The sequence below is a fragment of the Ciconia boyciana genome, chromosome 10 (genome assembly GCF_034638445.1).
Source record: "Ciconia boyciana chromosome 10, ASM3463844v1, whole genome shotgun sequence".
In the NCBI taxonomy this organism is placed as follows: Eukaryota; Metazoa; Chordata; class Aves; order Ciconiiformes; family Ciconiidae; genus Ciconia; species Ciconia boyciana.
In genome coordinates this window covers 39,602,006-39,614,439 of record NC_132943.1, presented here as the reverse complement: position 1 = coordinate 39,614,439, position 12,434 = coordinate 39,602,006, and the positions used below count along the sequence as shown (strand labels likewise).

Here is a 12,434-nt window from a genome sequence, read left to right as displayed (position 1 = left end):
ACATTGAATGGCAGAGTTGGAAGTCCCTATTGGAAGCGATGGTTAGACGGAGTTTGCTTTCACTGTTATCAAAGCCCCAGTGGTCCCCGTGCGCTGGATGCGCACACACCTGGCAGTTAGGGGATGGGTGCTAGAAAACTTTGACTTATGAATGGTGGTAGCACCCACAAAAGGCACTGTGCTTTTCCACAGTGTAAGTATTCATCATTGAGGAACACTATGCAAGTTTTCACTGCGAAGGGATCCCATTAATATTTGTGCAGGGTACCTCTATTGGGCATGGAGACTTTGGGGTAGAAGCAACGATATAGATACGAGACGGAAAGGTCAGTTGAAGTGCTGCCTTTTACCACAATAAAAGTAACAATATCAGTACAGGTGCAGCTTGTTAAAGAAAAGCCTGAATTTTATGGGACTAATTCTATGTTGGAAAACTGTTTGGTGGCACATCCCGAAGTGAACTTATCTGACTTCAGTGAAAGCAACATAGTTTGATAGCAGTAGAGGAATTGACCCTTGGATTACTGTATCCCACAGCACTTCTACAGAGAGGAAGAGAAAATGAGCACTGGATATTTCTATAAGACACTTTCTTCTTTTACAGAAAGTTTTACTTTCTCTTATGACATGTGTGTCTCCTGCCATGAAGAAAGGAAATCCTGAGCAGTGTGAGTCTCTGTTAGGTAATTAACTTTCAAATCAATAGAAGAGATCTGAAGGCTAGCACAGGGCTGGTAGAAAATGCAAAACGATTTTTACTTAACAAAGAAGTGTGACTGAATGAATAAATGTGTGACAATAGGAATAGTCAGACAAGGACAGGGAAAGCATTACAGCCTGATAAAGGCAGAACAATCCATCACAACAATAGTGTCTTTAATTCTTGTTAATGCTGTGCTGCCGTGTTTGAATTATATTTTGATTTTGTTACCTCTTCATACATAAACCTAAGGAGTTTTAGCTGCCTAGAAAAACAACACGCAATTGTGTTTAAACCTTCTGTCCCATCTAAGCAATGGAAAGAAGAGACAGGGACTCATCGCAGAGTACACCTGGAACTTGTTGGGCCTTAGGGCTGGTTATGACTAGAAACATCTAAATGGCATCTCTAGCATTTTTGCAGGAATGAATTTTTTAGGTGAGGCATGAGTTTACAAGTAGCTTACAGAAGCTAATAAATAATTTATAGATGTTTTGATAGTTAATTATTTTAGACTGTTAGATAAGTAAAGAGGCTGCTTATAACCATGGTTTGTAACCATCAAAGCCACTTTATTTTGGCTGTGTTTATTCGCACTTCAGTATCAGTGTGTTGCAGATATGCTAACATTTATTAATGATTTATTAACCTGGTAGAAACCATCTGTAAATGCAAGCTTTGTGCAAAGTGAGACCATTTTTTCTCTTATTTCTGCTTTCCTTCTCCTACTGAGAGAGGTCTGCTCAAGGCAGCTGGCATAGCTGATGGGGAAGAAGCAGTGTTTCTTCTCTGTACTACACTCAGCTTAGAGCTAAGAGGAGGACTTCATTTTTCTTGTCTTGTCAGTAACTTAATCCTCTGCGGTTTTACTGTTCCTGAAATAATAAAGTCAGTCTGGAGCCAAAGGAAAGCCCTTCTCAATTCTCAGGAAAGCACAAGGATGAAGTAACCTTGGTCTTTCCCAAGCTAGTGAGGAAACATTTTCTGCTGGTGGCCTTCCCCGGATGGGAGAGCAGAAGCATGCCCTGCAAATAAAACCTTATCCTGGAAGTTACAACAATGATACTCTGCACCAGAGTCCATAATGAAGAACAGTCGCGGTAGTATTGGCTAATGGAAGATGAGCCCAGGAGGCGAGCCATTGGTTTTTTGCATGGAATTTGCCAAAGCAAAAATTAATTCTCATGTTCCAGTGGGAATCTGCCCTTTCTAAACTTAGATTTCATAACAAAGCTGTAAAAATGATGTAAGCCTCCTTTTAACTCCTTCACTCCTCCTCTGCAATCTAACGAATAAAACGTCATCGTGTATGCAAAACAATGCCACCATTCAGGAGCAGAAATGTACTCTAGCGTCACATCTGTAACGAGGCAGGAGACTTTTCCAGGTTCTTCCTCTCCATATCTCATTTAGAAAAGAAAAAAAAAGACCTTTTTTCTTATGTGCCTCCACTAATGTGCAAAAGTTAAGTGAATGGGCAAGGTAGTGCTTCCAAGGCAGAGCCCTGCAGAATTTTTTTTTTTTTTTTTTTGCGAAATTCCAGCTAATTCTTGAATCACTGTTTGATTGTAGTAATAACATATATGATGAGTTGTTACAGATGGGCTGTTTCACTGCGGCTGAGTGTTCCTAGGTCCCACGATTGCCACCAGGACTTCAGGACACTCAGCATCTTCTGATGTCAAGAACCAGTGGAGGAAATCATAGGAAGGAGGAGTTCTACCTCTTTACTCTCTGCTGCCTCAAAACAAAAGGAAGAACACTTCTGCAGTTTCATGGTTTGCCATTTCTTCAGTAGTTGTTTCTTTTAGCCCTTACTGCTGTACGTTGGAGGGTTTTAGAATATTTTAAAGACACAAGGAAAAACGGAAATAATTTATTTTATGCCAAGAATTGTTTGAAAATTTTTTCTCATATCTGCTGGCTCACTACAATCTAAAAATCCTAAGAAATATATACAGAAAGATCTGTCAGAAGTAGTATAATTATGTCAAGGACCTCGTCAGTCTTAGGGCCAGTAGATTTATTATCCATTTAAGCCTGACACACAGATCTAATGAAGAGACCTGTTCCTCACATGAATGCTCCTTATGCTCCTGGCTACTTATGTTGACTTCCATGGGACTATTTTTGTCTTAGATTTACAGAGCTGATCTTTAATGGGTAGCAATCTGTCCTCATTACACAGGGGAAAACCAGGTGCAATACCGAGTTACACGAGGGCAGAATCTGGACCAGTTCATACTGAGAGCAAAGAAAGTTGTTTTTCTTTTTAAACAAACAAACTAATACAGACACACTATTTGGAGGGATTTTGTTCTTTGTTTTTAATTCTCAGTATATTTGACCTTCAAAAGGACACGTAACAATGCAATTCAGAGGTGTGCTGCCTACAAGCTCAGCTCCTTGTTGTGTCTGTGCAGCTGAGAAAAGTGAAAACAATGAAGTAGATACTTTGAGTTCCCAATGAGAAAAAAAGAAAACTGGCAGCCTTTTCTTGCTATATTGTCAAATATCTCTATTTAAATGCAAATGATCATCTGACACTGCCAAACAAAGTCATGTACCAGGAAGCAGGTGTGCAAGTTACAAAAATTTTTTAAATTATTTTTGAAGATGCTGGATCCCTTTTATTTCCAGGAGGAGTAGAGTTGGCTGAATACATTTTTGGTTGTGTACCAAGGGTCAGCTCAGCACCTATGTTTCAAATATGAAGATTTTTATTTTAAGTGTTGCTTTTGCAGAAGTGTGGGCAGCCTCTCTAGTTAGAGATCACTTGGAGGGGTGCTTGAAGTTGCTTCTGTGTTGTCGCACTGCACATACTGCAGTGGAAAGCCCAGTGCATACACTATGTTTTGGAAGGGGGTAGAATCCAGGGACAGAAAGAGGAAGAAACAACCAAGCTGGTGCCTTGTTCTGCCTCAGGAATGTGTGGTTACAAGTGATCTGTGCAGTGCTTTATACTGCATCTAGCTGCAAGACTTCTGGCTTTCTCCCTAAACTTCAGGCCCCTTAAACGAGACAGGCGTGAGATTTGACCACAAGGAAGGATCGGGCATAAAATAGAATAGAGTCTTGCAAGAGGAGGCTCTGTTGTCCATGGGTTGTGGTTCCTCCCTAGCTTCCCCCAGCAGGGATGCTCCTGCTCAGGTGAGGACCAAGCAAAGCAAGTGGTGAAAAGGTTATCTGAACGTGCAGCTGAGGCCCTACCCTTTCTCCTTCCCGCTCTTCTGTTGGTCAGGGATAGCCAGTTTATAAAACTCACTTCCTGGGGATCATTTTTATTCAGTTGGGAAAGCACCAAAGCTAACAAACAAACTGTATCTTGCTGAGTCTCCTCTCTCCTCTGTTAAAAGTCTTCCTTTAATTTGCTGTTTACCTCGTCTTCTTTTTAAACTTCCTTTCTTATGAATCCATATGGATGTATTTGCTTTCTGCACAGGGTTCCAGTAGTCTCTTAATAATCATAATAATCATTATTACTGATTAAAGTTGCATTATTCATGCCAGATGGAGTCCCCTCCCTGTCAGGCAGAATGAGTTTGCATTATGTAGTTATAGTACATTTGTGATCTAAATAAACAGATGGCAGAATGTGACAGCAAATTATGTGCTGGTGATGTCAGCAACAACGCTTCCCGAGTATAATTGCTTTAAATGAACATGAATGCAGCAAGGAGCTGGTAGTTTTAACAAGGTAGTTGGCATACAGTGTGGTAATTACCATACAACATCATCAATAGCACCATGAATGCTGTGCGAGTGCTGAGGGAAGAATGCTAGCTTTGAAAAAATAGTGACAGAAAGTCCGACTTTACACAACTATCACAGTGGGTTTGCTCAACTGTAGAACGTCTGGTAGGTGTAAGCACACTGCTAGCAGAGGAGCAGTGTTTTCTTTTGGGGTGACCCAACCTTTGGTGAGAGACATTTTGCATTTTCTCCAACGCTATCTCCCATCAGGGTGTGTGGGAAGTATTTGATTTAGTGTAACAGAGCAGTGTTAACAGCGGCTGCTGTTAATACAGGATTGAAAGGTAAGCTTCTGGATCAGGTTCAAAGGGGAAATTCGCTTAATGGGATCTCAGCAGTATTCATTGATGAATAAAAGTTTAATCGAAGATGACGTTAGGTTCCTGTGGTCAAAAGAGCAGAAATAAGGACTGTGTATAGTCTTCAACAATGTGTATGTTGGGTTTCTCAGTTCATCCCTTCAGGTCTGGCTGGGTGTGAAGGGCTTGGCTGCCTATAGCTCAGGCACTGCCACACCTGGGTTTTAGCAGCTGGGGCTCAGGGTGCAGTAAGGCAGGCTCTCTGTGTGTGCTCTGGGAGCATTCGGCATTCAGGAGGGAGAAGCATTAAGAGCGGGAGTGTGGCTGAGCTCTGGCCACGTCTGGATGGGAGCTGCAGAATGAGGCCTCCATTTGCTCGCAGTCAGGACTGGCATGGGACCGTCCGAGTGTTTTCTCAAATAACTAAGATGCAGCCAGAGGAGAATGTGCCAGTTCTTCTGCCTGCTTTCTGTTTCCTCACAGTGGCCAGTATTTAGCCATGAAATGGAAGATGTGAACTCAGCTCCCTCTTCAGTCCAAGTGGGTTTCACTCACTGATTACTAGGTAGTTTATAAAAGCTACCATTGCTAACTCTTCCTCCTCCATCTGTATTTTACAATGAAAGCACCTACAGTTCCTTTTCTCGAGGGACTAAACCTGTCAGCATGTGGAAGGATGATGTGGAGCATCACCTCTAGGTTCTGGAGGACACAAGGTTCCTTCAGAAGCACAACCGCAGGCAACTAGAGAACCAGCGGCCAGAAAAGGAAAGGTCCTGTGAGTTTAGCTGTTGCTGGGGTTAAGAGGCTGCACAGGGCACATTTCCTTTACCATGATATTGGACATGAAGACTATGCAAGCTTTTTGGGGTGAGGGGTGGCTTTTAATCAAAGGCATTGAGTGTATCGCCCCATTGTTCAGATGAAATTGAACATGAGATAGATCGATCGATTGATTGATCGATCTTCTCTAGCACAGCCATCTCTTCTCCTGTGGATGAATGAGTGGGTCTTACATAGTACATAGAGAGCAATAGTAATAGCACTGGGTGATGAAATTGTTCCGCAGTCCTCCAGACTTGTTCATCTTTTTTTGTTTTAAAATGTCCCAGACATTATACATAGCAGAGAGGTATTTAGGGTATGAAGCACTTAGGTAAGTAGCCATATTTCATATCTGTTTGACAATAATTCTGGCTATTAATCTGGGCTGTTTTTACAGGCGCTGTTTCAACCTTGGTAAAGCATAAAAACCCTCCAAAGACAAGAATGGACCCTCCTCTTCAGCGGTTGCTGGATGTTGAAAAAATGAAAGGAAGCCATATTTCTAATCTCTCTCTCTCTGTCTGTCCTGCAGGCGGCCGATGCCACAAGTCCTGCACAGGCCGATGCTGGGGACCCACAGAGAATCACTGCCAGACCTGTAAGTATGCAAGACTCTGAGAAACAAAGGAATGAAAAATGATGTAACGAGGATCCTACTTTCTTTAATTGTGAAGGGATACTGTAAGTTCTGGGTTTAGTATAATTCTAAAATATTTGAATTTTTTTTCCGTATGTTTTTACCAACAGATGATCTGGTTTTTTTCCACCCATGTGAATTTATGTTTTTCTTTCCTCCCTTGTGCTTTCTAAAAATGCTTAAGCTAACTTGAATTTTCTTTTCACTTCTTGGCGGCAACATGCAGCACGGCTCCTGAGAATATTGATGGTTATTTTGGAATACACTGAAATGAATACTGCAGGAGTAGAAAAAAACTACAAGGCAGGTTTGGAGATCTTTAATGATGGCCTGACGCTGCAAAGTTCCTAATGCCAAAACACTCTGTTAATTTCAGTGGGAGCCTGGGAATACTAGTTATCTTGCAGAATTGTTCTCTTTATAATAACTTCAGAATGTATTTGAGTTGTACTGAAAGAGAGAATAGGGTTGGGTTTTTTTGTGAAGGAAGTAGTAAGCGAAGGGTTGTTCACAACCTCTGTCTGTCCTCTTGAATTTAGAAGCGTTAAAACGAATAAAAAAGAACTATATTGAGAGAGTTTCTTCCTTCTGTGCTTTCAGCTCCTTCAGATAGGCACTAAAGAGCTAGAAGTACAGTCATAATATTACCAAATATAAAAGAGGAGAAAATTGAGAGCTGTCTTTTCCTACAAGTTTTTTTCTTTTTTTCCCCCTTACGGGAATAGAGCTATCCTTTACATTTCCTTTCTTTGAAATTTAGGAGAGTGGAAATTGGTTATGTTTACTGGAGTCACTCTTCCTAGGAAATGAAATGGTTGCTGATACCTCTCCCAGATAGCACTGCTCTAGCTTGTGCTTGTTTCCTTGGCTGAGTTGTAGATAGGAGGAAGGGATTGTGACAAATTAACCGATATCAAGCGAGCACACCAACTCTCTCAACTGGTGATAGCCCAATGTCATCTGCCTTTTTTGTTGGAAATCCTAGGAACAGCGCAACTATGCCTTTTTTTTTTTTTGACTACTTGGAGCAAGAGATAAGAGGAAATTAGAAATGGCAGACAGCTTGACATGAACGTTTTATGAGTGAGCATGAGCAGCAAATCCAAGCTGACCTCCTGTCCGTGGCAAAGCGAGGGGCACAGGCGACAGAGCTGTGTGCCTGCAGAGGCTCTGCCACCCTGCTCAGGCACTGCTTTTCATTCAGGAGCATCAGCTGATGTTGCTGGCAAAGCTGATGACAGTTACAGCTGTGCTAAAGTTAACATATTCTTATATTACTGTTTCATATTGAGCTTTATCTGCTGGTGCGATTAAAAATGCTTTAGGACAGGTTGTAGGAATAACTGTATAACGAACCAGGTGCAGTGATGCTAAGCAGATTCGTCTTTGTCTGAATCAAGCTAGTACCTCTCCCTCCTTTGCTGGCAGCCTTTGTGAAAGCCCCAAAGAAGTCAGTGCTCAGAAGGCCTCCTTACATCAAGGTTATGTGCTGAAGTAGGTAGTGGAAAGGGACTTAAACCCTAGCTGACCAAATGATTTTATATCATGGTTAGAATTAATTAATGCTGGTTCTTTCTCTGTCCTAATGAGAGGCCTGTTTGTCTATTAAAACTAGTAACTGTAAGAACCTGGGTAATTCATCCAAACTTGAGTAGACTTATTCAGGCCTTACGTGGTTAGCTTATCCAAGAATACTGTAAAACCTTGACAGTTATATAAGGATGATATGATCCTGGCTCAGGCCTTGGCTCCAGCAAGCAGAGGCTCCAGCCTTATGTGAAGTGGGAAAGTCCAACTAGACTCCGTGTGGCTGCAGAAGTCCATGTGGCAGGATCAGCTCCCACAGTCTCAACCTCTAAAAAGCACTGCTCTCAGATAAGTGAACTGATTTGGTGGATTAATGTAGTAATACCAGAGAGAGAGAAACTTATCTGCTGTGTTGTGAAGTCAGAAGCTTAGCAGAGCTCCACAGTAGGTTTGCTCCAGGAGTGACAGCTATCTCTCTTCACAGTGACTGCCCTCTCAAATCCAAACAGTGGGGACAGGCTAAGGCACAACCGTGGATTTAAAATAATAAACTATGGAAAGACATCTGCTATCCAAGATCCAGGGAGATACACAGATCACACATTTCTAATTTGAAGAGCTACTCTACGGCCTTTTACCTTTGAGCACACTCTTCAGCCTCTGATTGTCAGGGACAGGAGTTAATTTTATATCGTATACTTCCTCTTTGCCTCCCTGACCTTGCTGCACCTTAGGTAAACAGCAGGATTTAAGGAAAAGACTGAATATTAGGCTGGCAACGGGCACTTCTTCATCGCACTTTCTCAAAATGTGGTTTTCTGCAAACTATTTGAAGCCAAGAATTATGAGTAGGGACTACAAACATAAAAATGTAAGTGGTGCTGTGCTTTTGCTGCCTTCATTTCTGACTTTAAAAAACATGCCTGGCTTTCAAGCTCCTAAATGTTATTCATAGATACAAGCCGAAGATAGGATGAATGGTATCACAAACATAGCATATACTTTAACCTAGTCACCTTGGGGATGCACGTCTTTCAAACGTGTGTAGGAAAACACTTCAGCAGTACTACATCCCACTGTCAAACTATTTTGTTCCTAGAAACAACTCAGAGGCATGTCTGCATTTTAATAATTTCTTTTTTTTTAATGGAGTCACTGAAGCAAAAAATTCTAATGAGCCCCCCTCCCAAGATAAGATTGAAATTATTTTCCGGGGAAAGGATAAAAAATGAAAGATCTTAATCCATGACTTTCATTTCAAATTACATATGGAAAAAAATCAAAATCCTTTTGTGTTTTTGCATTAATGTCATCTACCTAGCTTCTTCTTAGGTTGCCTTCCAGCAATGTCTCTCTGTACTTCTAACTCCATGTGAAACACCACCTGCATCTAACTCTGTCCTAATGTGTCTCTAAATGTGACAAGGAAATTTATGTATTTAAGAAGACAATTAATAGGAAATTTAAAATAAGCTGTTGTATTAGGAGGTAGAGAAGATGTAATTTCAGGGTACTGTTTTATGCAATTAATGTTCCATTTTTCTTTTATAATTAAATATTAGTAAATATTAATATTGAACATTTAAAAGCTAGACGGTATTCTTTGTTTCAGTGTCAGGAAAGGCTAATGTGGAAATACTTTAAAAAATAATCTATTTTTCAAAGAGTATTGGGCACCCACTAAATAGAATGTAAACCACGTTAAAAAAAAAACCACAAGAACAAACGCTTTTGGAAGTTACTAATCAAATTTGAAAATCTATGGTTAGGTTGTTACTATTTTTGCTGTTGATGTCTGTTAAGAGTTGGGTTTTTGTTTTTGTTTTTTACTTTTTGTATGAAAAGAAATTGAAACTTTTACAAATTGAATACATTATTTCATTAAAATGACAGATTATGCACTTGGTCCTAGAGGAATGTAACTGAAACAAAAGAGAAGAATATAAATTAAAATTTAGGCCCAACTAAGGGAATGCAAAAAGGGCAAAAAGCCTTTAAATCAAACCTGAAACATAAACATTAAGCGAATGTAAAATGCTCCATGACTGTGTATGTGTACAGGAGTTTGGCCTGAGCATAATTGTATTTATACAGTCTTTGTGCAGCTGATGTTGCTGAGAAAAAGAAGGTGCCGATGCAGTAAGTACCCAATTAGAGCAGCAAAAGGCAAGCAGGAGCCTGGTGGGGGAGACAGAAAGAGCTGAACCAGCAGCTTAGATCAATCAGGGTAACCCAGCATTTTTGCTTGGAGACAGCATCTTTAATTAAAATCCTTGTATTTCTCTAATAACTTTGCATGTTCATAAGACTTTTTCATTGATTTCAGTTACTTCCCATTTTTTCCTTCATAGATTTATAGCGCCCTGACATAATTAAAGATTAAGGGAAACAACAAGAGAGACTGATTAGTTGCACACATATATGAAGTGCCCATTCCACCCCGTCCCCAACACAGCTTATTGCTATATTGCAGTGAAATACTAGTAGAGATTGACAGTCAGTGTTCTGCACTCCCCCAGAAACCTGTCCCAACACATGGCACATTTTTTCAAGACCTTGGTGTTTGCCACTGTCCTTTGCTGTCCCGGCCCTGACTGTGACAGTTCTGTGCAGCCAAACGCTTACATTTCTTGGGATCCCAGAAAGGGTCAGTAGGCGTCAGGGCGGGTAGTTGTGCTGACCCTCAAAAGTCTGGTTCGAAACTTGGGGCCTAAGCTGTGATTAGTGAAGGGTCTCTTCACAGTTATGTTGGGTGAAGAAACAAATACCTGGCATCTAAAATTCCGCTGGGGTCCCAGCCCAGAACTCCTTGGTCTCATGTATGTGTCCGGGCTGCAAGAAGGACGTGATGCGAGGGCTCCTGACCATCCCTGTCCACCAGCTCCCTGTGAACAGTCTCCACAGTAGGCAGCAGGAGGAGGAGGGGGTCAGTATTGCTCCACTCTTCCCTCTCAGCTTGCAGCAGGGTTGCTCTGCGTTGACGCTGCCTCTCCACAGCTGCTGCCCAGTTCCCTACCATCTGTCCCAGTTCTCGGCACCATCTTGAGCCCTTTGGGATAGGTCTTGAGTCACAGCTATAAAATCAATTTATTGCATTTGGAGGAAAGTTTTGGGGGAAAAAGCTTGCTATCTTTTTAAACCAGTGCAACTATGTGCATTTTCTATAGGGTTACCCCATGATAATGATTGCAGGAAGCTGAACTGTTGAGTTATGTTTATTGGAATCTGAACAATCAGATTGTTTCGGGACTTCAAACAATACATAGTATTGCCTTGTGTTTGTTTTGCTTTGGGGAAAACCCTTCACTGCAAACTGTCTTGAATATGGGTCCTTAAAAACATTCAGACCCCACTAAGCTCTTTTCTGTCTTGGTGTGTGGTGCCACTGAAGCTATCTGACAGGTCCCCCTCAGAGCTGGACCCTCAATAGCAGTTATAATGCAAATTCAGCATGCAGTGAACCAGAAGATAAATATGGCATGTTGTGGCCTTTTCCTGGAATGAAATGTTGACATTTCTGTTGGTGTTGTTTGCTTTCCCAGCAAAATAAACAATTAGGGAAGAACAGTGACAAACCTTTGCTGTAATTGTAAATTTTGCAAACCACTTTACAACTTCCTAGTCTTCAGGAAAACTCAAAATGTTCCATATCCTGAGCAGCATGGTAGAGGCCCTCATTAAGTTGGTGCCTAATCATAAGCAAGGTATGCTTTTTGAAGGCATTCTGTTCAAGTATTGTGCTGAAAAGGGGACCATATCCCTCCAAGTCAGCCCTGGTGCGTGCGGTGCTCTTGCTTTTTTTTAAAAAGGAAATACACTCTGGAATAAATTGTTGTAGTCTTTTTAAAAGTTAGGGAATTTAAAAAACAAATTGACAGTATCTGTAACTTTATACATGGCAAAAGCCTTACTGTGGGGCTCTAGAGGAGGGTGAATAATTTAGATTATTTTGTCCTAGTCTAATAGTGTGAAAACTGCTGAAAAGATGTCAGTAAATTGCTTAAATCCATTGCTGTTGTTGGAGCTCGTTTCCCACCGCTGTTTAAACTACGCAGCCTAGGGAAGCGCTATTATCTGCAGCTCAGCTTGAAAGAAGTGTGTAATCCTGCAAATACAGAGCTTGGCTCACTAAAAATAATAGCTTGTGAGTTGACAAGAAGACTGTGCCTTTTCTGAATATGCCCGGGGGTGGTCAGTGTGGTTTGTAGGCACAGGAGAGGCAGGTCCCTCCTCCCCTCGAGGCAGGGCATTCGCCTCCTCAGGGCTTGTTTTTGGGGAGGCAGCGGTGGATGATTCCCCGTACCTCTCGCAGCCGATGGTATGGGACACACCGCTGGGCCTTGGCCTCTTTGCCCTGTTAAGTCTGCCAGGAAACCTCCTCCACAGGGAAGCAATGGTTATATGGTGATGGTGGACATCTTGACCTGCTCCCAACAGCATCTGGCGCTGAGGTAAATAAATTAGAATTGAGTTAATTAGATGCCTTGTACTAATCATGTACACAGAGGTGCTTTACACCAAAACGTCCCAGGTTTAAGCAAAATGTTAAATTGCTGTGGAGCAACAGCAAAGAAAGCTTTTTAACAGCATCCTGCCAGTGAGCAGCCATGGTGTGGTATCACATCCCCTTCTCTTTTCCTGTTGTAACAGTGTTGATTGTATCCACCTGAAATTTGGCTCCTAGGCTCTCTGC

The 12,434-nt window shown here is 41.5% G+C and overlaps 1 protein-coding gene across 1 annotated transcript in view; it reads left to right on the top strand.

Annotated features, from left to right (window-relative positions):
• Positions 1-12,434, top strand: part of ERBB4 (erb-b2 receptor tyrosine kinase 4) — a 400,745-nt gene that overhangs the window by 201,223 nt on the left and 187,088 nt on the right. Inside the window, exon 6 of the mRNA XM_072874979.1 lies at positions 6,110-6,175. Within this exon, the coding sequence (XP_072731080.1) occupies positions 6,110-6,175 (66 nt within the window). The remainder of the gene's footprint in view (positions 1-6,109; positions 6,176-12,434) is intronic.